The sequence below is a fragment of the Mycteria americana genome, chromosome 4 (genome assembly GCF_035582795.1).
Source record: "Mycteria americana isolate JAX WOST 10 ecotype Jacksonville Zoo and Gardens chromosome 4, USCA_MyAme_1.0, whole genome shotgun sequence".
Taxonomy (NCBI): Eukaryota; Metazoa; Chordata; class Aves; order Ciconiiformes; family Ciconiidae; genus Mycteria; species Mycteria americana.
The window spans coordinates 49,741,473-49,765,865 of NC_134368.1; the positions used below are offsets into that span (position 1 = coordinate 49,741,473).

Genomic DNA, 24,393 nt, shown 5'->3' on the forward strand with positions numbered 1-24,393 from the left:
GATGTACGATATTTGCCCTAAATCCATTCGGAAACCATCACTACGTTCTGCAGTAACTTATGGTGTCCTTCTTCAGGCATTAACTACTCTTCACCCCCCTATGAAGAAACGTGGCTGCGTCTGTGTCAGGGACCGGATGGCAGGGGTTGGCACGGGAGCCCCCAAGCCTGCTGCAGAGTCCCAGGATGGGAAACCCCCAGGCTTCAACCGCCTTCAGATGGGATTTCCCCTTTGAAACTCAGCCTTTGACCCTCCCAGCTCCAGTACTTCTCATTGGCTTCCCCAAGAGAGTTGGGTGGTTGTGTGTCCCTGGGGATTTACCATGAACCACACATGTATGTCATACCACAGCGGGTTTGTGGCTTTATGTCAAATGAGCAGACACCCCAGGATGGGGATCGTGCGACCGCTCATCTGGTAAGTGGAGGCCCTGTCTATGCCGCAAAGGCTTTGCCTGGAGAGTTCTATCAGCAAAAAACCAGTCCAAATCTGGAACTGCACACAGAGCAACCTATACTGGCAAACATACGCGTATATAGGAAAACATTTTGGCAGCAGAACTTAATCTATGTTAATTAGCATGCTGGTTATGAGATGTGATTTTTCTCTCATGCTTGCAACCATTACAGTTAGGCTGACACTTTCTAAGGACTGAATGAAGCCTTATGAACAACCAAAGCCATGGCTTAAATTTCTTCTGAAAATGATATCGAAGAGGTTTTGTCTTCAAAACAGGACACCTAATCTTTTTTCCTTCATGTTCCCTCCTCCAACTCATATGGTTAATGAGAAGCTGTTCCCGGACTTAACGTGGTAGTGATACCACAACACACCTGCTATTAGGAACTGTAATAATACAACACGGACCTGACGGTGTTCCAGGGCATCGCTTTGTACAGTATTTTTGTACTGAAAAGGCACTTACCGGCAGAGGCGTATGTGTGTGTTTTTAAGACTGACTATTTGCTTGCTGCCCCTTGTGTTTGTTGTGCCGACGTGTCTGCCAGTGGTGCAACCCTCTTTACACAAACCCCCGTCGCACCAGTCACGGTCGCTGGATCACGGCTCTTCAGAGACTAATGTGCCCCCCGAGGCGGTCCTGGGGTGGCGGAACAGAACCTTCTTGGGCCACGATGAGCTACAGTGTTTACTAAATTAAATTTAAAAATAGCAGTTGATTTAGAAATGTCCTTTTAAACAACCAGTGGTGTAATAGCATCATACTATGAAAAGGATACTGTAAACTTAAATGTTCATCTCACCAGAGATGAACACCCTCATTTCTTGCTTTTACCGGTAACAAATATTACTTCAAAGGTTTCTTGTAAGTGAGAATTAATGCTATCTTCCTGTTCTGGGAGCAAGCAAGTTCTTAAACATTAATGAGTGGAGCTGTTCACTTTGGCCTTAAAACAGCACTACAAGCACGTGCAACCTGCTAGTCACTTCTTCTAAGTAGTGATTTATAAAAAATTACATAGTTTGTTATTTCGAGAATTGCAGATGTAGCTGACATGCAAGAAGACATCAAATAGCTGCATATAACAAAAAAATTGGTAAAGTGCATATTCTAATTAATGCTGCTGACATGATTTACTGAAGTTTTGGGACTAAATTTCACTTTAGACTAAATCTTCTAGAAAAAATGAAATCATTACAGAGATTAATTCGTCCTCTGATTTTCTAAAGCGTTAACAAGGACACCAGGAAATAAACTGAGATTATAAATTTCTGAGGGGAATGTTTACTTGTAAAAAAATGAGAACAACTACAGGGCCAGGGTGAACACTAATAATAACAGTAATGAACAGCACATATGAGTGAAGTTTTCTTACAAAACATAAATGGAGAATTTTTTTCTTGGACTGCTACAAGCATCTGTATTTCAAATCTGCTTTCCTTTAAAAAGGCAGTAAAAATAAGCCTGATTTCTTTCAACAGACAATAGAAAGGAAACAACTGTATCATGATACTTTGTATGTTGCCAGAGATGAGCCCTTAAACCATTTCCACACATCAAATCCACCAATCAGTCCCCCAACCAGTCACCAGGCACACATTACTCTGTGTGTAAACTTAAAAAAAAAACCCTGTTTGAAATCCCTTGCCCCCATATCTCCTTTTAAACCTTGTGTATCTTCAATCTAACCTCACCAGCCTGGGCAGACCCAACAGACTTGCCCCATTTTAACACACTGCCGCGTGGAGTTTGCACTTTAGGTTGCAATTTAAGCAAGGCCAGACGATGCTCCCCCTCCTCGAGGTGCCGTGCTGACCTTTACTGGAGGCTCTGAAACCCAATGGGGATCCCCAGCATCACCAGTGGGACTACCAAAATAGGTCCTCATGTTAAACATGAAACCTGGCTGGCTTGGCTTGAAACCGAGCTGGCAATGCTCCTCTGCTGTTGGTGGCACAACGTAATGGACATCTCACCCCAGACCAGGAACTGGGGGTCGAAGCCATTCGGAGCACATTTCTAGCTATCACTGTATCTCAAATAACTAAATATAAACCACCAGTGCAGCCACCAGAAATGATCCATCAGCTCCGGAAAAGAGAAGAGATGGTCATTATGTCAAGCAGGCAATTTGCAGAAATAATCCCAGGCTAATGCCATCCTGTGGCTTATAGAGAGGACAGGTTTGAACCAACAGATGTTGCACTGGATTATTTTTAGCTCAAATCAGTTTGCAAACTGTTGGCAGCTCAGGCGCACAGACAGACATAGTAAGTGGCTGGTGTAGTGGTAAAGAAGAGCAACATGATGGCGGGGCTGCAAAAGCTGTGCTTGCCAAACCCCAGCTTTAGCTGGAGAGGACAAGACTTCCTGAATTTAAGAGCAGGTTAGTGTATGTGAAGAAAGTAGGTGCCTATTTGCAATTTGCACGTATGCATTTGGTTATTCTGCTTATCAAGGCATGTGAAAAATCTGCTGGAGTATCAGGATACATTTTGAAAAGAACTACAACCTCTGCCCTTTCACAACGTGCGCCGTGCCATGAGATGCAGGCGTTGCCAGCTCCTTCATGCACAACTTCAGTCTTCATCGAAAGGAGGTCCTGGGGACCTAAACTAAAGATACTTTTTCCAAAAGGCGGTTACCAGGTGTAGCGGTTAGCAGCCCATATCACACCGTCTTCTCTTGTTTAGAGGTTGCATTTCAGTCCTGGGACTGTTTTTCCACGTTCCCCTCATTTTGTGTGGTTCCCTGAACAGGCCTTATCCTTGAGAACTCACGAAGAAAACAACACTTAAAAGCTGTAGCTGCACGACCCAAAACAATTGCAAAGGCCAAGGATTTCTACAAAGTCAGGCTGACCAGAGCACACCCAGCCCCTCAGCGTGGGGAACCATAGCACAGATGTCATCTACTGCCGCATCACCCCGGGGCAGGCTTAGTAAAACACCCGGTGCCTGTCAGAAAGCTGACTGTTGCGCTCTTCTGGGCGCTACCCGCCACTGCAGCCCTCTCCTCGCGGGGGACGGCGCTTGGGGGGGGCCGCCCCCAAGTGTCCCGCGTGGGCGCCGCCCCCCCGCCGGACCCCACGCCCCGCCCGCGCCCGCGGGGCTCGAACCCGCGAACTCCAGCCCGCCGCGAGGGTGTCGGTAAGCCCCGCCCCCCCGCTCTCGGCCCCGCCCCCTCTTCTTTTACCTAACCCGCCCCTCCTGTGCGCGTTTGTGCCTGCGCGCTCGCGGCGCGCCGCTTCCGGTGCGGCGCGGGACAGGCGGCGGAAGCGCCTCCATAGCGGTCCGTCGAGAGCTGTGGTGGTGGGGGCTCGCTGGCGCCATGGTGGAGGTGAGGTGGTTGTGGGCGGTGGCTGGCCCGCTCGCCCGCCCGTCGCTGGGCCCCTCGCCTCCTCTCTGTCTCGCTGTTGAGGCGCCCCGGGCGAGACGAAGGAGCGCTGCCGGGGCAGCGGGGCGGATTGGGCCCGTGAGGGGGCCGGGCCGCGGGGGAAAGCCGTGAGCGGACCACCGAGCGCCGCACCGCACCCCCCACCCTCACTTCCCCCTTGGTACGAAGGCGCCGCTGTGGGGATAGACCATGGCGGTCCCTCCGCCTTCCCAGCCCCTGCCCAGGTCGCCCCGGGGAACAGCGAGTTGGGCGCAGGAAGCGGCAGGGGTGTTTCTCGCCGGTCTGAGAGCTGTGGCCTCTGCATCGCGCGGGCCGGCGTGCGGGTCCATGGGCTCTCTGGGTCTGGGGCAGGAGTAAGTAGCAGGCGGCAGTTTTGCTTTGCCACGCCGGATACGGAATTGGTGCTGGGGAGGTGACGCTGTGATGCCCAACCTTCGGTGCCTTACTGGCTTTGTCAGCTAGTCGAGAAAACGGTAGCTTTTTTGCGAGGGTTTGGAAGTAAAGCTGGGGAGAAGGCCACTGTTTTTATACGCCGTGGAATCGTTGGTGTGGGGTGAATATCATACACTTCTAAAAGCAAGTGTTGTTGTCAGGAGCATAGAAGGAGATGCAAAGGCTGCTGCCCCACGTAATGCTACTAGCTGTTTTTTGCAGAGTGGCGTCTCTGTCAAAAAATATTTGCAGATGCTTTTTCCCTATTGGGGAGGTATTGTGTTATCTACTACTCGTGTGCTGATTTCAACAGCTGCTGTTGTTGAATAGTAATTAGCTACTGTAATTCTTATTTCTTTCTCCAGTTGTATGAAATTCTTAACCCAATTCCAAATGCGTGGGGTTTTTTTCACTTAATACCTGGAGCTTGCAGGAGCTCAGTGAGCCAGAGCAAAAAACTCTGTGTAGGTGCTACTGAGTTAGGAGGGTAACAGCTATCGCAAAATGGGTGGGTGAGTGGACAGCTTCCAGGGCAGGAAAACAGAACCTACAAAGCGCTTAACAGGGAAAACATCTCTGTAAGGAATCTTGCAGATGGGGCAGCTGAGTGATATCCAATGCCAAAAGCTATTAATGTGGCTTCCAGTTTCTTTCGTTGTATGACATACAGAACAAATACAGTCATGCAGAGAGTTTGGTTTTGTACCTAAGCAAGTAGGCTGAGATTTCTAATGATTTTTTTTGTCCATTGGGAGGAAAATATTCATAAAAAACTTAATTGTGCTGTTGATAAACAAATATTCTGTATACGTTAACAGCTTTTTAATGCTGCTTGTTAGTTCCTGAATGAGATTTTAAGTATGTTTTGATTTTAGTAACAAATAAGACTTATAAAAGGAAAAGAAGTTTGGTCAGGTTTGATCCCAAGTTTTATCTCAGTAAACCGTGCCGTGCTTACATAAAGTGACACTGTGCACAGAAACTGATGATTGCTCCTGTTCTTTTTATGGTGGTAGTGAAATAAAATTTACAGGAATGTTTTCGGAATTGGTTACTTTATTGCCTAACTATGAAAACAGAACTGGAAAGCATGAGAGAAGAAGCTTGCAAGCTCATGAATTTGTCATATAGATGCCAGTGTAGGAAGCTTGATCAAAGTTTTTGGCTTGCTTTTCGAAGTCTTGGCGGTTTCCAAGAAAGGGAGTGTTATTTTGACTAAACACTGAATTAAAACACTTAACAGATAAACTTAATTTTTAGTTTCCAAGAGCAGCGGTGTTTTCTGTGAACTAAATAGTGCTGTATCATCTAACAGTACTGAAGTCTGGAATTGCTACTCAGTTCAATTTATGTTTCCATTTTCAGTTTTTCATTTAGTTATGTCCAAATGTATTTAAATATTCTTTTACTTATTTTAGGAAGTCCAAAAGCATTCTGTGCACACACTTGTGTTCAGATCTTTGAAGAGAACCCATGATATGTTTGTAGCTGATAATGCCAAGCCTATCCCATTAGATGAAGAAAGGTAAGTACTACAATCATTGAATTACTGGTATACCTCAAAGTTTTTAATTATGTTATTGGTAGCTCCATCCAAGTCAGAAGTTCAGATGTTTCTGTAGAGTTAACAGTGTAGTCTTGAGGGAAGAAAAAATACTAGAATTGTAAAGTTGTATAAAACCTTCTTTAAAATATTTTAAAACTTAATACAATTCAGAAATTGGGGTTTAATCAGTATTACGGTTTACTCTTCCAACAGTCACAAAGTAAAGATGGCAGTCAAGCTGCGTACAGAGTATGGGTCAGTGTTACACATGCCTACTCTTAAAGAAAACTTGAGAGAGAAAGGAGGCCCAAACACCGGAGATCCTTATGGACACAAACAGTATTCTGGGAATCAAGGTTAGTGTGCTCTTAGTGGTATATTTGTCCTTTCTTTTGTGACAGTTTCACTGCTATAAAATCTGAAGAATGCAGTCCAATGTAATCCATCAGAGATAAAGACGGAAATCAAAATACCATTTTTTCATTGTTTGGTATTTTTCTTGCTAGGGTCCGCAGGAAGTAAGTAATTCAGAACAAGGAAGAAGTTTGTTTTAACAAAGGAGTAATAGGATGCTGTGAATTTTTGACAGTAACTCATTAGTAAAACAAGTAATTTTTACGGTAACACTAGTGTGTGCTTAGGTGTTAGAAAGAGAAAGATCAGTAATGTATCTCTCCTCTTTACAAGTTCATGATGGTCAAGGACATGCTCTTTTGTTGTTGGGTTTTTTTAATTTTGTTTCATAGATTTTTTTCAGACTTCCTTTAGCTGTGCAACTATTAAACCAGAAAACTCTTTATTTTAAATCTGGGTTTTTTTTCAGCTTATGTTTTGTTTATATATAAAATGTGTATGTATTGGGTAGATCCCATGCAGAAACTTCTCTTCTAAAGAATGCGAAATGCCACCTTATTTTAGTTGAGATTTTTTTTTCAAGGTACTTTATTTAGAAGCATTCTGAGATTAAAAGGTGTTGAGAGATGATAAAAAATTTCTTAAGAAGAAAAGAACCTTTTTCTTTTCCCACACACAATCACAAACACCACACACAATCAATTGTCTTGACTAGCTTAGGTTTCAGACACCCGTGCTATTTGTGTACTTGAATCCTTTTCAATGATATCTACTTCAAAAGGCATCTTTGGCAGTATGAAGATTTTTCTCTTGAGAGAGAGTCCCTCTTGATAACAAGTGTCGTCACCATTTTAAAAATGTTGTGTTTTACTTTTGAGTTTTAGAAAACTGAGGTAACCAGAACAAATTAAATTAATTAAAATAAAAAATGTCTAGGTGTAATACATTAGCAGGAGAAACCAGCAATCACTTCTATGTATGACATTCTCTGTTTTCTTGTATTTCCTCTTAAGAGTGCATCATTTGCAGTGCAGTATAAAGTGTAATTATATGACATTTTGTTGCTTTTTAGGACAAGAACTTGAATATTTGATAACTGGTACACATCCATACCCACCTGGTCCTGGTAAGTAAAATTCTGTGAGTGTTTGCCTGGGATTTTTGCCTTCCTGTAAGAACTAGGCATCCTCCATCCTAGCAGGAGCAGACTTCTTGCTGTGAATCCATAGCTGATAGTTGTGGGAAATGCCATTGAAGTCTTTCACCGTATTGATGCAGAGAGTTTTGTGGCTGATAAATGTTCTGGGGTAGGAGGAGGATTTAGGTACAGATACAGTATCTTCTCACTAAGCTTCAGTGGATGTGAGCTTGCTGTGAGGTGGTCGTTCATTTCTGAGATTTCATCTCCTGTGGTAACATCATCACAAAAATGTTCTAGGAATCCCCTCTCTGATATTGTGGTCCCCTTTCTCTTGGATAGCTTGCCGAGACCCACAGATCCCTGTTGCCTCCACTGTTGTGGCAGAGCTGCTCTTAGAATTTTGTTGTGAACAAGGAGGGGGGGTTCCAGCTAGAAGGAAGCTGAATGAAAAGAGGGAATGTATCCTGCTTTTCATTACCAGAGCAGAAAGGTGTAGGTATCACCACCTTGCTCTGAGAAAGAGACATTAGGGTCTAATAATTTGTGTCATTTGGTTTTGTCTGTACTTGGAAGGGTTATGTTTCTGTGTTGTTATATTGGCCATTCCTAATTGTCACTGTTGATCAGTCCTGCTCTTTCCTTGTAGCAGTTTAGTTTTAGCTGTTGATCTTTTACTTAGTTAGTGCTTAAGTTTATTGCAAGTATGGTGGGAAATGTGTCGTGGCTTGATTTGTAACTTAACAAATGTGAGTGTTCAGTGGACCCTCAGCCATTAAAAAAAATGCGCATAGTTGACTAACTGTGGGGACAAGACTTGCTCACAGGGTTTCCTCAAGTTCAGTGTCCTTTTAATAGAATCAGATATGTCACGGTTAAAAATCAGATTTCTTTCATTGTTGTTTCTTGTTTTAACCTGAGCATCTCACCCAAATATTGTCTCTGTTGTCAACTGTCAGCTTTGGTTAGGAAAAGAAATAGAGAAATGGGAGTGGAATAAATTCACCAGTCTGCACCAAAACTACACTTTGCAAAGAGTTTTTAAATTTTTTTAAAAAGTGATGTGCTGTTGTTAGGATGAGATTATAATTTATAAGTTGTAGTCTGAAATTCTCACTTCAGTAGGACTAAACCTGTTGTAGTTCTGGCACCGCTGTATGATTCCAACCACCACATAGGGATGGCATAATAAACTGCACTAAAGGACCTAAGTTAGCAAATACTTCTCAAGACCATGTTTATTTTTGTGATGTCTGCATTTCCATAGTAGTTGAAGCTGGATAAAAAGATGGACGCTGCTCCTAGTTAACCTTTTTTTGTTTCCAATGACAGAATCATACCATTTTCTGCTCTAGAAATTGTGTACCTACGTATGTAGTAGAAATAAGATGGGAAGGATTTGGGCCAAAATAAAAATATCAGTAGATTTGACTCACATGTGGAAGATAATGTCATTGAATAATGGGATTTAATATTACAGGGGTGAGACAAGCTCTTGTTCGCAGGTGTATGTGTCTATATGTGTTTATATAATATACTTTTCTGGATTTTCTTTTTAATACAGTTGTCTTTGCTTTTGCTGTGTTATTTTTTTTCAAGGTGTGGCTCTGACAGCAGATACTAAGGTCCAGAGGATGCCTAGTGAATCTGCAGCACAGTCCTTAGCCGTAGCTCTTCCTGCTTCTCAGTCCAGGTACTGCTATGTTACTTCATTAACACTTTTGTAATCTATGGGAATTTCAAGGCAAAACACAGAAGTCAGGATAAGAGCTACTTTGAGTATTTTGAATATTCTAATTTATAAAATGTTTAAAGAAACTACTTTTAGTGTGACCAGGCATCATTTTTCTGTACACTTTTTCTTGGATGTCATGAGAGGCAATGGGCAGAAGTTGGAACAAGGGAAATTCTCTTAGATAAAAGAGGAAAAAGTGGGGCTTTGTTTGCAGGTGTCTCTTACCTTGAGGTGGTCAGGCACTGGAACAGATTGCCCAGAGAGGTTGTGGAGTCTCCGTCCTTGGAGGTGTACAGCACTTGACTGGACGCAGCCCTGTGATACCTTATCACTTACTTAGTGAAAGACAAAATTGGTTCCAGTCCATCAACCATTTTCATTTAACCTAGGCTGGATGCAAATCGGACAGCTGCTGGCGTGGGTGATATTTACAGGCATGCTGGAATATCTGAGCGTTCGCAGCCTCCTGGGATGTCTGTGGTGAGTTTGTTGCACATCTAATGTGAAAAGTATGTAGTGTTCACCAGATTGCTTCTGGATTCATTTGTGTGTTGTGTGGAGATCTCCTGACTGACTAAATTTAATCAGTGTTGAGATGTCAGAGCGAAAAGGCTTTAGGTTTTAGGCAAAGAGGTAAGTTATAAAGTGTAAGAGTAACCTTCCTTGTAACTTACAGGCTATGGTGGAAGCTGGAGGAAACAAAAATTCTGCACTAATGGCAAAGAAGGCTCCAACCATGCCCAAACCTCAGTGGCATCCGCCTTGGAAACTGTACAGAGTAAGTTACAAAAGTATGGCATGAACATGCATATGAAAGTAAATGAATATTTTGTGTTCTGTAAAGACCTCAAAACATAATTTTTGTTTCTCATTCACAAAAATGAAATCAAATGAAAAATGATCACAATTAAGTTGTATACACACACTCTCTCCTTAAATAACAAGGAGATTGGATTACAAACTTTTTTCATTCTATTTAGCAAATTATTTTGTGAATAGTATTAACATATATTACCCTTTTTTTTATGTAGGTTCAGCTGTAGTATGTTAATTCATTGAAGAGTTTTTTCTTTTCTAGTCAGATTCTTTGGTAGAGGAACTCAAAGACAAGGTGCAAAATTTGAAACTAATAACATGTTAAAGAAATACTCTAGCAATGTTAACATAATGAAATAGTCTCCAAAAACACTTAAAGGCAGTCAGTGTCTAAGTCAGCCAGACTTCTTATACTTGCTATGAAAATGGGGGAAAAAAGCTGAATAATTACTAATTATCTCTGCAATATAGATTACTTGACTTCTAGTCTTGCTTTTGAATTAGTCTAATTTGCCTTTTAATTTTCTTGGGGAGTAATAATAGCTGTTCCCCAAAATCTCATATCATCTTTAAACATTTTGGTGATGAGCATGGCAGGGTAGCTGAGTTGAAGGGAAAATCTCTAAGCATATGTATTGATTCAGATCCCTTTAACTTTTCAGGTGCATCTGTTTGAATGTGTACTTTTTTTCCTAAGGGGCTGATTCTTACTATGAAATTTAAGCAATTTCATATTTTGTCTGAGAAATGGTGAATATTATTTTAGGAATGTCAGGCTTTCCTGATGTTTAAAAATCTCATGCTCTAGTATCAGAATTGTATTGTTATAGCACTGCTCATCTAAATATAGCACTGTGTGTAGGTGTTTAGATCTTCAGAAGAGTCCTGAATGCTGTATTAGTCATAAATTTTAGGGGTAATTTTGAAAAGTAGTTTTTTGAAAAACACTTAAGCTCAAAGGAATATATCATAGAATCATAGAATGGTTTGGGTTGGAAGGGACCTTAAAGATCACCGAGTTCCAACCCCTCCGGCCATGGGCAGGGACACCTTCCACTAGACCAGGTTGCTCAAAGCCCCATCCAGCCTGGCCTTGAACACTTGCAGGGATGGGGCATCCACAACTTCTCTGGGCAACCTCTTCCAGTGACTCGCCACTCTCGTAGTGAAGAATTTCTTCCTTATGTCCAATCTACATCGACCTTCTTTCAGTTTAAAGCCATTGCCCCTTGTCCTATCACTACGTGCCCTTGTAAAAAGTCCCTCTCCAGCTTTCTTGTAAGCCTTCTTCGGGTACTGGAAGGCTGCTATAAGGTCTCCCTGGAGCCTTCTCTTCTCCAGGCTGAACAACCCCAACTCTCTCAGCCTGTCTTCATAGGAGAGGTGCTCCAGCCCTCTGATCATCTTTGTGGCCCTCCTCTGGACTCAATCCAACATGGGGGCCCCAGAGCTGAACACAGTACTCCAGGTGGGGTCTCGCTAAAGCCGAGTAGAGGGGCAGAATCGCCTCCCTCGACCTGCTGGTCATGCTTCTTTTGATGCAGCCTAAGATATGGTTGGCTTTCTGGGCTGCAGGCGTACATTGCTGGGTCATGCTGAGCTTCTCATCAACCAACACCCCTAAGTCCTCCTCCTCAGGGCTGCTCTCAATCCATTCTCTGCCCAGCCTGTATTTGTGGTTGGGATTTCCCTGACCCATGTGCAGGACATTGCACTTGGACTAGTTGAACTTCAGGAGGTTTGCACAGGCCCACCTCTCAAGCCTGTCAAGTTCCCTCTGGATGGCATCCATTCCCTCCAGCGTGTCGACCAGGTTTTCTAAATACAGTAGTATTAGAACATGCTCTATATAAAAATTAAGACAAATGTCATTTGAAAAGAATGGCATCAAAAGAAACCCATGAGAGATTTAAGGTAAACAAATGAAAAAGGACTGCCTGTTAGGAGTACTTTCTTTTCAGAGAGTGAATGTAAATACAATTCAAGTCACTGTACTAATTCTACACATCAGCAGTTTTACTGGAGGTTTGCTGTCAAAATCAACAGGACAAAAGCTTGTTCAAGCAACTCAGAAGTAGAAGCATAGCTGGAACACCAAATATGGGTTTCATAGAATGACAGAATTGGTAAGGTTGGAAAAGACCTCTAGGATCATCTAGTCCAGCTGTCAACCCAACACTTCCATGCCTACTAAACCATGGCCCCAAGTGCCACATCTACATGTTTTCTGAACTCCTCCAGGGATGGTGACTCCACCACCTCTCTGGGCAGCCTGTTCCAATGCTTGACCACCCTTTCAGTAAATAAATTTTTCCTAATATCCAATGTAATCCTCTCCTGACGCAACTAGAGGCCATTTCCTCTCGTCTTATCACGTGTTACTTGGGAGAAGAGACTGACGCCCACATCTTATCTGTTACTTAAGATCTATGTTTTAACTGGTCTTCCTAAGCTTGGTTTGAAGTCATTTGTGAAAGATGGGGACTTAAAATAGGTCAGATAATTTATTTCTTAGATTTCTGCTCTGGAAATGCCCATTTCTGTTCCTGGACTATGAAGAAATCTAAATGGCTATCTCAAATGTATGTGGCTGTGGTCTCATCTAGTCAGAAGAATCCACTTCAGCTTTCCAAAATATTTCTGCCTAAGAACTTTTGGTGTGTTACAGGATTTTTTGAAATGAGCTGTATGTATGTGAAGTATGACATCCAGTGAAAACAACTATGGGGTTTGATTTTAGCTGTCTGACTTCAGGGGAATTAGAGAAACAGAAAGCCTGCTGTAAGCCTTACGAATACATGGCTTGCTTTTCTTGTGAGATCCATCTCCAGTATTTTGTTACCAGAAACTTTCCAACATACTCATACTACCCCTTATTTGGGGAAAGGAAGGTGGTGGCATGCTTTAAGAGGTAGCTATTATATGGCAATGTGATTTAATAGCCAAGATTTTATATAATTGTTCTTTAACTGTTACTGTCTAAGCACTATACAGCAGCATAAGGAATTTATGCTTAAATGCAGTCTTTGACTGCAAAGCCTCAAGTGTTGAGCCACAGTGTTATGGACTCTCAGAGGATTTGAAAAAGTTGCTTATAGGAGCAGGGTCTTTCTGTACTGCAAGTTCCCGAAGTCTAGTGTATGACATGAATTTCTAGTAGTCTCTTCATTTAACTAAAGTAGAAATCAAGCTCTCTTCAGATCTAATTTCACATTTGACCTTTTTGGGGAGCATACGTTTCTTGGTGAATACTAACAAATTCCGGTGTTGGAGAATGAAAATTATATTGACAGATGTATGTGTATTATTTCTGATTTAGAAAAATTTGTTTTTTCTAAAGGTTATCAGTGGTCACCTGGGGTGGGTGCGATGTATTGCAGTAGAACCAGGAAATCAGTGGTTTGTTACTGGCTCTGCTGACAGAACTATAAAGGTAAGAGGTTGGAAGAAATCACTTACAAAGTTTGGGGGTGGTTTTTTTTGTTCTCTTATTTTAAAAAGTCTTCAGCCCTTGGAAACAATTTCTTGGTTACTGCTTGCAGAATAATGAACTGCAGAACATTTTTTCTTAGTCATAAAGGATTTGTGGAGTATTACTTCTTGAGATTTCATTTATTACATGGTAGTAGCTGGTGAGCAAATGTTTATGTTGTTGTAATTTTTAACTTAAAATGCAGCAGGATCAGTTACATCTGGGCTGTTTACCTAGACTATCACCATGTAGCTTTTACCTGTCTACCTCAAAATACCTATTTTGATGCAGATTTGGGACCTTGCTAGTGGCAAATTGAAATTGTCTTTGACGGGACACATCAGTACTGTACGAGGGGTGATAGTAAGTGCAAGAAGTCCGTATCTCTTTTCTTGTGGAGAAGACAAACAAGTGAAATGCTGGGATCTTGAATACAATAAGGTAAGCTGTAGTTTCTTTAATTGAAGTTAATTAGTGGTGGCAAATGTAAAAATCAAAGCATTTAGAATATTCTTTCAAATATCCAGTTAAAGTGTGTGTACGTTTTTTATTCATTTAGGTTATCAGACATTACCATGGTCATCTAAGTGCTGTCTATGGTTTAGACTTGCATCCAACAATAGATGTACTGGTAACTTGCAGCAGAGATTCAACAGCACGAGTAAGTATAGCATTGTTAAAATGTAACATCTTGATATGTCAGTGCATTTCAATCTTCCATTTGTAAAAGTGAATACTTACAAAAAAATTAACATGAATCAAGATGAAAATACTAAGATGATTTATGTTAGCTTTGTCTTCCGTTGTCGATAAAACTGAAGCCTGAATACACAAAAATACATTGTCACTTCAGGAGAATGTTTTATTTCTTAATTTAGTAGGCAGACTACATAGTGTATATATAGCATCACTTAGTATTTAGAAGATGGTATGGTTTTATGGTGACTTTGTTATCTGTATGTCTAGAAATTCAGTGGCAGGCTCCCTGTTCCCCTTGAAATTTGCCAGCTGAGGCAGTTGTGTGATGAATTGTTGGATGAAAAAAACAACATAAATACCATTGTTTAATCTGTAGAACTATGGCAAGGAATTCATGTAATCAATGGCGGTGCCTAAAATACATTGACTATGCACCTGTTATTGACCTCTGTGACTTATTTACTGTGAATTCATAGATTTGGGATGTGAGGACGAAAGCCAGTGTGCACACGCTGTCAGGACACACAAATGCAGTAGCGACAGTGAAGTGCCAAGCTGCAGAACCACAAATTATTACAGGTATAGTGGGCATGGTTTCACAAGTAACATGACTGAAAAACCTAATCATTAATGTATTTGGTTAGTAATTATGTTAGGTTCATAAAGTTATCTTTGTTAATTTACTCAGTTTCTCTTACTAGTTTTCTGTTGAAAATGGGCCATTCAATGCTTATTTCATACTATTAATGGTATGTTTAAGCAAATGTAGCTATACATTGTTTGAACGTTTTTCTGCACTTCCTTTTGTTTACATTTTTTGTTGTAATATGTATTGAGACTTGCATTTTCTGTGATATTTCACAGTTCTTCCCAATTCAGTTAAGAAGTCCAGTACTGTGGTTAAATATAAAGTTCATCTTTTGCATTATGGCAAAATCTAGCTTTGCTGTGTAACTACTTAGTTCTTCTTGAATTTCAAACTGTGTAAAAAGACTATTACGACCCAGCATCTTTCTCATCTGAGGTGGCATTACTATCATATTTTTGTAACAAGCTCAATATTTTTGTCTTTCACATACAAAGTTTTGGCTGCCTTATCAAAATAATAATGGTGATAGAATCAATATGATGGTTTCTACTACTTTTTATTTTCTTTTCATTGTAGGCAGTCATGATACTACCATACGGCTCTGGGATTTAGTGGCAGGAAAAACTCGTGTTACTTTAACAAATCACAAGAAATCTGTACGAGCAGTAGTGCTACATCCAAGACAGTACGTTTTCCTCATTCTTTCACACTTTCATAGTTCATAACATTGGGTGGTGACAGAAAGCCAATGTGAGTGATGATTTAGAATGGTAAGGCATAATAATGTGAAAAACTAATGAGCTTAGAATGCTGTAAAAATGCACATATCGGTTCTCAAATACCTTCACTACACTGTGCTACCAAAGTATTGGCACTGGTGTACATTAGCAATCTAGAGAATGTCTTATGCCCCACGGAATTTATGTACGTGCCTTTGATGCAGTCCTTGAGAAATCAGTGACACTGGGCTTTGTAAGACTAGTAACAAGTATGTAACCGAATGATTGTTAGCAGAAAGTGAAGTAGTTTTGTAAAAGGGTACATGTGTGAATAATGCTAAAGGAGACGGTGATTACTACAAAGGGGCTTTTTTAATATGTGCTTCACTGCACAAGACATTTCAATCTAACTGGCCTTAAAGAAACTTCTTGTGAGCATTCAATCTTTGAAGGTGGCTGTTGTTGGAAGTGCTCTGAATTTAGATACTGTATTTTGATGCATCAACAGTTGCCTGTTTGCATAAATCCCTATTAAAACAATGGAGAAAAGGAATTCACATAGGACTGTGGTACTTCTGCAGTTCAATATTTTAAAACAAAATTCTGTCAGTGCAGAAATTCAGAATCTTTGATATGAATCAATTCTGATCCAATCTGTGTGTTTGAAAAATTATAAAAATCTCATGCTATGCCTGTTAGCTATAGCAGAGAAAAACCATTGTTTTACTTATTCTGCAAAAAAAAAAAACCCTAGTTTCAGATTCATTGATCATACCTCTTTGAAAAAAAACTTGAAGTGTTTTTATCAAGCAGTAGCAAATGTCAGCCTAGTATTTTTATATTGTAGTATTTCTGTTTTTTTAATATTCCAGTATTTTTCCTAATAATCTATGTTGTTATCAAAGAATCTATTAAATAGACAGCAAATTGCTAAGACATTGTGGCAACTGAAAGTATTCCTACAAGTGTTTGTATGTGCTTCCCAAATAACCTTGTGACTGCTTGCACATGTTAAAATGAGGGAATTTATTATTTTAGGGTAACTCAGTAAAACAAATTATCTTTCATAGTTCACTCTTTTGCAGTGCTTTATTCTTGATTGTGTACAGTTTTGGAAGATTAGCCAATACTGGGTTTTTTGTTCTGTTTGTTTTTTTTTTTTTTTTTTCCTGATAACTTTGCTGATGATGCCCTTATACCTGAAAATTTGCCAGAATAACAACTGTCAAGAACTTCATGTGCATTTTTCATGTTTGTTTGCATACTAACATTCTATATGGCATAGGATTTATAAAGTTTAGGTAGTCTATGGAAACAAAAGGAGAGAGTAGAGATGGGTAATTTGTGACTTCATAAAATTGCTTCATTTTACGTGAAGGAAAAATGTCAGAAAAGCAGTTCTAGTGTTAAGTAACTTTGTAACTAGCATTTAAAAGTAGTTTCAATGAAGGACATTCACTATCCCTAGGGTTATTGAACTTTAATATACTGTGCTTATTTTCTTTCAGTTACACATTTGCATCTGGTTCTCCAGATAATATTAAACAGTGGAAATTCCCAGATGGAAACTTCATTCAGAACCTCTCTGGTCACAATGCTATTATCAACACGTTGGCTGTAAATTCTGATGGTGTTCTGGTCTCTGGAGGTAAAAATGAGAAATACACGTTCATGTTTCCCCTTTCCACTCCCCCATGTATATATGGCTGGAGGTCCTTAGACAAAGCTGCTTGCTGAGCTCTCTTTTATCTGGGCCTATAAGCCTGCTACAGCATACAACTTCATTTTATAGTGAGTATGGCCACTTTTATTTTCTTGGATGTTACTAAGCTGCATGCACAAAAATGTATTTGAAAGGATTTTTAATCTGCAGCAGGGAAGAGGCTTCCTCTTCTCATTTGGCTGCTGCCGTAAGGCCCCAGAGTCCATCCGCTATGATCTCCTGGTCATTAGTGTCCCCTTGGGAGTGGTGTGGAAATTGGAAGCTGCCTGGGAGACATCTGGTTCTTTGTTGGCTGCTCTCTGTTAGTAACATGTTGATGCAGTGAGAATGGATAGAGGATATAGAAACATCTTGCTAAAGCTTGCTGTACCATTTAAATGTGAACTCTTCCCTGTTTTTTTTATGCAGCACAAATGCATTTGTTCTGTTGTCTTAAAGTTTCTTGCACGCATTTTCTGATGCTATATTTGTATCATTTAAAAGATTGATAGCTAATCTCCAAATTTTATTTGGCTTTGTGAATCAAAACCATGTTTACTCAGCAATATTATATGTTTAAGCATTCTGAAATTAAGAAACTAGCCACTTGGCTCTAGTGCCTATGTGAGGATTTTGTGTCTGTTGCGACACATTGATTTAATTCTTTCACTCACAGGCTTCAAGAATTTAGTAATCATCTGATACATTAGAGTATTGCTAGTGGTCTGTGAGCCCCCGAAGTCTTGGAACTACTAGTTTGTATTCGTGTATCTGTTGTGGGGGTAGGAGGAGAATCCTGAACGCTTACTGTATCTGATCGTGAATAATTTTGTGTAAGAACACTTAAGCCATATTGCTGGTATCATTTTTCTATATACTAGTTACCCAAGCACTGTAATAAAAATATTTTGGTGGAAGTATGTGTTACTAAAACCATAATCTGTGACGTTTCTGAGAGTTTTATGTTTGTACAAGACAAAGTACATATGTAGACCTCTTAGTGACAAGCTTTTTTGAAAGTAGCTTCTAGAAATCCCAGCTGAAATCAGATCTTTTTGTTAAGGCATTGTGTCTCCATAGTAGGGAGATCGTAAGTGTGTTTTTAATGTAGATGCTGTTACAAACAGGAAATGAGTAAATAGTGGGGAAAAAGGAAGCGCTAATTTTACAGCTTGAGAGCTGAGCTATAGAGAAACAGTCCAAGATTGCATGGGAAAACAGAGTTAAAGCAGGAGGTTAAACCCAAATCTCTGAGGTCCTAGACCAGTTGCTTAATCATGAGATGGTCCTAGGAGAGTTCTAGCAGCCTGAGGAAAGTGAATTAAGAGGCTGGACTGTATTGCTCCACAGACCCTGAGTTTTCACTTCTTGGTTTTGCTTGTCTAATCTTTTGGGTAGATGTAAACAAGGATGGGACTCAATTCACAGCATCACATGTGATAAGACAGTTTAAGAAGCAGATACTTATGAAAAACATTTCTGTGTTTGTAACCGGAGCATAACAAAAAAAAGTAGCAGTTAAGTTACACTTTGGAACACTGAAATGCATTTGGTCCCATTTCGTCCCATGTGCTCTTGGTCCCATTTGGTACAGGATGTCCTGTAAGTGAGGGATGTGGAGTAAGATGGAAATGTGCTACACAGGAGTAGAAAGATAGCTAATTATATTGTCAGCTTACCCTGGTTATGTTTTCAAGTGTGTATAAAGGGGGTCCTTGATTTTAAAATTCGGATAAAGCTCTGTTTGACAACTGGCACATTCATATTGAGAGCAAGAACTTGACAAAATACTGGACTGGGCTCACATTCAATTCTTTACTATTTTGAAGGCACTTCTAGAAGGTCTTCGTAGGACTCTTTTGTGTTAGTAGTAGTTGAGGATTTAGAAAAACTTGTTCCTTCTCCACGTAAAAAAACCCTATTGTTTTAGTAATACTAGTAAATAATATTTAGTAAATTTTTTAAAAATTAAAATTTGAATATTTATTCCCCCCCTTTACATCCTCTTGCTATCTACAGCAACTTCAAAGAAGTTGATGCTGAATTAAAATAAGTTGAGGGTACCTTGGAGTATTTTACTGTAGAAACACCTGTCTAGAAACATCTGGATTTCTTGTCTAGCTGGCAGCCATGGAGAAATTTTTAATAGATCTGTTTTGGCTAGATAATGCTTTGGGAGGGGGTTGGTTTTTGTAACTGAAAAATTGCTTTGAGAGCATCCTTGTGAATACAGAGTTCAGATTGCTGTGAATGCCCTATAGCTGATGCCAGTAGCAGTAATACTGGCAGTGGTTTAAACTGTATTTGAAATGGAACCTCTGCAAACATTAAGCCTATGTCCCATTACAGACTCCTTAATGTCTGTAATCTGTTTGACAGGATGATGCCTCTGTTCAACTTTAGTGGAGCTACTGAACAGGGACCTTGATATTCAGAATGCCAGTCCTTACTGTTCTTCCAAAGCAACTTGCTGCAATTGCCTTGTGATGTAGTGTATCATCTCTCTGGGTTATCTGATGCAAAACTGGATGAGATTCTGAGGAAGCTTCCATCAGCCTTCTGAAACAACATCAGGCTTCCATAACTAAGAAGGAAGCCAGTAGAAAATGGGAAACCTTGTAGGATGTACTGAGCTATTCTACATTAATATTATAGCTGATGTATTCCTGATGTATTAAGTACTTGTTCATGATACAGTTTTTAGAAAACAGATGGAAATTAACTGGTTAAAATACTAAATATGTTTGTTTGTTTGTTTTAGCTGATAATGGTACTATGCATCTTTGGGACTGGAGAACTGGATACAATTTCCAGAGAGTCCATGCAGCTGTACAGCCAGGCTCTTTGGACAGTGAATCAGGAATATTTGCTTGTGTTTTTGACCAGTCAGAAAGCAGATTGCTAACTGCTGAAGCTGACAAAACCATAAAAGTATACAAAGAAGATGATACTGCGGTATGTTGAAGTGTCTTTCTAATGTATTTTCATGAAATAAAAAAATTTCAAACAAATGTTACACATATCAATAAGGGACATGCATGGACTTGTGTAATCCATTTTATTGAAGTTTGACAGCAATGTGTATATAATAATGTTAAGAGGACAGCAGCTAGTTTCTGCACTCCTTATTAACTGCTATAGTACAAATAAGTCTCAGGTCTATCAGCTCTTCTGCAAAAGTCCTTTGTGATAAAGTCTGGAGAAATACTAATACAATAATGTCCATTGTGTTTTGAAGCTAGTAGGGGACTGTTTGTGGTTGTATTGATTAAAACATGGGAACTGGTGAAAAGATTACATTTTAAAGATTTATTGTACTTCTGTATATGATCTAGATTAGTCATCTGTCTTGACAGTTTTTAGAATTCAGGGTAAATAGCTTATTTTCAAACTGTTATTCTCAAATTAAACCCATTTACTAATGGAGAAGACGATAGATTATTGTATAATTTATCAGAGTATGTCCTCAATATAAAGAATATAAGGATTTTTATTAAACCTTGGAATTTTTGCATTAATTAGACTTGGAGCAACTCTCAGATATAAAGGAATAAGGAATGTTTTATCTGTTTTGCAACTGGGCAAACTTGACTCTGTGGCGTCTGCCATAACTGATGTAGGTATCACTGGAAGGACTGTCTCTGGAGTTCCTGTTCCTGTGATTTGATCACTATAATGTTGTTTCTGAAATGCCATTGGCAACCTGATTTTTGTCCGTGTTAAAGAAAAAAAAGACACCCCCCCCCCCCCCCAAACCAACAACAACAGAAAACCCCACAACACCAAAAAAACCCCAAAACAGAACAAGTCTTGTCATATGCCTCAGACAGTGGGATGATATACAATTTCATTTGGGTAAATTAATTACATAGTATTTTATATGTAACACTCTATTTTATATGTAACATTATAGTTACCTAATGTACTATGTGAGTAATATTTTAAACTAAACCCTAATTACAGGTGAATTTAAAGTTAAAAATAATCCTTATGAGGTTTTTCTTTTTTTCCTTTAGACTGAAGAAACTCATCCTGTCAGCTGGAAACCAGAAATTATCAAGAGAAAACGATTTTAGTGCGGCAACATACTTATGCTGTAATTTTGTTTTGGCTTTCCTGAGCATTCAGTCACACTTTGTTCTGCCTAGAACAGCAGAGCAGGAAGTCAGCTAAGTCATGCTATTTCAACATGTTTTATAATAAATTTTATTTCTCTTTCCTTTTGTCTTTTTTTGGTGTGATCCCAGCAAACCAGTTGTAGCTGTTAACTTTCTCTTTGTGGAGCATGTATAGTTCATAAAAAGGATAGATGTGCAGGTGGTTACTTTTTTATATGAATCTATTGAGTGTAAGTCTAAAAATATTTTGAGCCAGGTTTTCTGAAAGATCCTTGCTTGACTCCAGAAGTTAATTGCAAATTTATGCATAGAAGCCATCTACTGGAAACTTCCTGAGTGACACTTTTAGATTTTAGACCAGTATTGTTTACTGTACATATGCTAAGTATATACTGTAATGGAACAGTGTATATACTAAATTACAGAGTAATAGAGTAATCAAGAAAGACGCAGGACAACATAATAATAATGTAGTTTGCTTTATCAACACAGCCACTGAGCATTGCCAGTGCTGTGTTATTGAATGAAATGGATCTTCAAAGTGTTTCTTTCCCTAGGAAAGCTTTCCTATGCGACTACTCATCTTCACTCATTTCATTTCAGAGTGGACCTTCTATAGCAAGGACCACTGCAAATCATATTGATCAGAGTCATTACAGGGTTAGGATCAGTTGACTTTCTTTATAAATCACCTGTTTGTTTTTTCCAGTTATCCAAAGCATATGTGGCATTAGAGTAAGCGAACTTTTAAAACTGAGCTTTAAGAGGAAAAGCTCTTAAATCATTCCAGCCTTAATTTTACCTGTTGCTGTCTCCCCATGACCTTATGAAGGAATTTTAAATAAATTTAAAAATATTACTGAAAGATAATTTGTACTCCTGAAGGGAAAAATCTTTCATTGTGTTTACTAACAGTCACATAACAAGCAGTAAACATGTAAGCCTCCTTGCTACAGCTTATCTGTGATGCCTGTGCTGCTCTAAAGCACTTTCACTTCATGGGGGGAGAAAAGCGTTAGGTCATCGAGCCATTTAGTTGTTGGCAACTTTGCTAGCGGTGTTAATAGCTGTAGTGGCAAGTGTTATGCTGGGTAGATGCTGAGAATTGTTCTGTGGCCACAGCATTGATAGTAAGCAGTTCACAATAATTACTTCTATTCTCTGCCAGTCTGACTTCTTTCAAATCTGGGATTTATGTTAGAGAAATGACAGTTAATTGCAATGTAACTTACAAAAAGCTGGTAAAACTAAGTGTTGTTTATATTATGAGAATTTTTGTCTTTTATGATGCACAGGAGGTCTTGTATTTATAATTTGAATGTATGACAATGTTGTTTTAAGGCAGTCTGTGCTGCATAAATAACTGAATTTTGGTTGACAGGTATTGTCTGAAGCATCTTCACAAAAAAGGGAGGGGAGTATTTGCTATTTACAAGTTGGATTAAACATCTTTCATTTGGATGATAATTTGAATTTTTCTAGATCTTTATTACAGCTGATTTCATCTTAACTAACGTAATGAGGAAAAATACAGGTTGTAGCTTATGCATATTTTATACTGCTGCTAATGCTTCATTCCAGGAATCGATGAAGCATTGGTGTTACATAGAATTTTCTTGCTCACAGTGAAATCCTCTGTAGGAAACCAGAGTGGAGAGGAATAACTTACTTGGAAAAGGGGGTGGGTTTTTTGTTGTGATTTGTTTTCTTGGTTTTATTTTTTTTACAAGTGTCTATTTCTTTTGATAATTTGGAATCAGGAAGGGGGTAGTAGAGGTTTTGGCTCACAGTTGTAGCACATCTTCTCTGTACTGACACTTGCCTTTAAAAACTGCATTTATTCCATTGCTTATTGCTTTGAAGAGAAATTAGAAGTCTCCTGAAGAACCTGTGTGCTTCCCTGGACTTCTGCAGGAATCTGCTAGCTCGGGGCAGTGGTTGCCAGGGCATTCTTTTTGTGCCTTGGGTAAAGACTTGGTTTGAAAATTAAAGGCTACGCACTATTCTTTGGAATAATACTTCTCCTTTTTGGCTTTATAATATACTGTCCCAGTTCTAAGTGTAATTTTTTTTATTGTATTCTTTAAAATTTTTTTGCATGTTCATTTCCTTCCCAGCAGTTTTTTCTTCCACTTGACAGTAATGTGAATAGCATCACACACACTTCTATAAGTATTATTTATGACACATCAAGATTATCAGATTTCATTTAAGTGCTTCTCCAGTGCAAAGTAAGCCTAGATAGTGAGTTGTGATACACATATATCTGATTGTGTAGGATGTAGTGACATTAGATGTGTCCACATAAGCAATAAGGTGAAGCAAAAGAGGAGGATCTGGTCCATTGGATGTATTTTCCGTGCTTCTGGAAAGAGTCACACTGCAATGTCAGTTAAAGTAATGTTGAACTGGAGTCTAATCTCAGAAAATATTGTCACTTACTTCATAAAATTTGATGTTGTCTCCTGTATATGATCAAATCATACACATTTCTACCACAAACCTTGGGTTTTGTTTTATACTGTACATAATTGCAGAGAAGTAAGAAAATGTTTTTTGATTGTAACATAATTCAAAAAAAGTGTAACTGGTAAAAGTGATAAATTTTAAGATCACTCTTTGCTGTATACTAAAGCATACACTGTAAGCTATGCAGCTAGAATGCTGTCATTTGCTGGCAGTATGAAAGCTGTGCAGAACAGTATGTCTTCGGCAACTTAAAGGCTTACAGAAGTAAGTCTTTAATAGCTAGTTGCATTTTAGTCCTGTTAGATAAGAATTAAAGTGCTATGCCTGATTTAAGTGACAGCAATTTAGCCATCAATAAAACCTTCAATACCATATGTTTTCATGTCTTTTTTTTTCCATTTTGGGTTTTGTAGTAAGAAGAACAAAAAATAACTAAATATGTATTGAAAGTTAAAGTAATTTAGGATTAAAACTGATGACAGTTTCCTATAGTACAGTAACAAATATTTTTGCAGATCAGCTGTAATGGAGAGAGAAAGTACTGATGGCTGTTTTATGAAGAGCTTCCTATCTGTGTGAAGGGATTAGCAAAACAATGCTAATCCAGAATTCTCCAAATGCAGAATTGTTCGTGAATTTTCTCTAATGTGTTTAAAAAAACCCCATTGAAACCCCTCTGGAGTTAAGTATGAAGTCTAGGACAGGTTCTGGATGGGAGCTCTGTGGGTGGAAAAAGGCTTAGAATTAA

The 24,393-nt window shown here is 39.2% G+C and overlaps 1 protein-coding gene across 2 annotated transcripts; it reads left to right on the top strand.

Moving 5' to 3' along the window:
- The first annotated feature begins 3,700 nt into the window (after positions 1-3,700).
- On the top strand, positions 3,701-24,009 carry PLRG1 (pleiotropic regulator 1). 2 transcript variants are annotated; one of them, XM_075500414.1, is made up of 15 exons: positions 3,701-3,799; positions 5,707-5,813; positions 6,048-6,190; positions 7,261-7,314; positions 8,926-9,019; positions 9,451-9,541; positions 9,738-9,839; positions 13,218-13,310; positions 13,641-13,790; positions 13,909-14,010; positions 14,525-14,627; positions 15,214-15,322; positions 16,865-17,004; positions 19,820-20,013; positions 21,075-24,009. In XM_075500414.1, exons 1-15 carry the CDS (start codon positions 3,791-3,793, stop codon positions 21,132-21,134), a joined length of 1,551 nt encoding a protein of 516 aa, XP_075356529.1. In that variant the 5' UTR covers positions 3,701-3,790; the 3' UTR covers positions 21,135-24,009. The 2 variants fall into 2 exon arrangements, with proteins under 2 accessions (XP_075356529.1, XP_075356531.1); XM_075500416.1 differs by lacking the exon at positions 3,701-3,799 and adding an exon at positions 3,872-4,016.
- Positions 24,010-24,393: the final 384 nt, after the last annotated feature.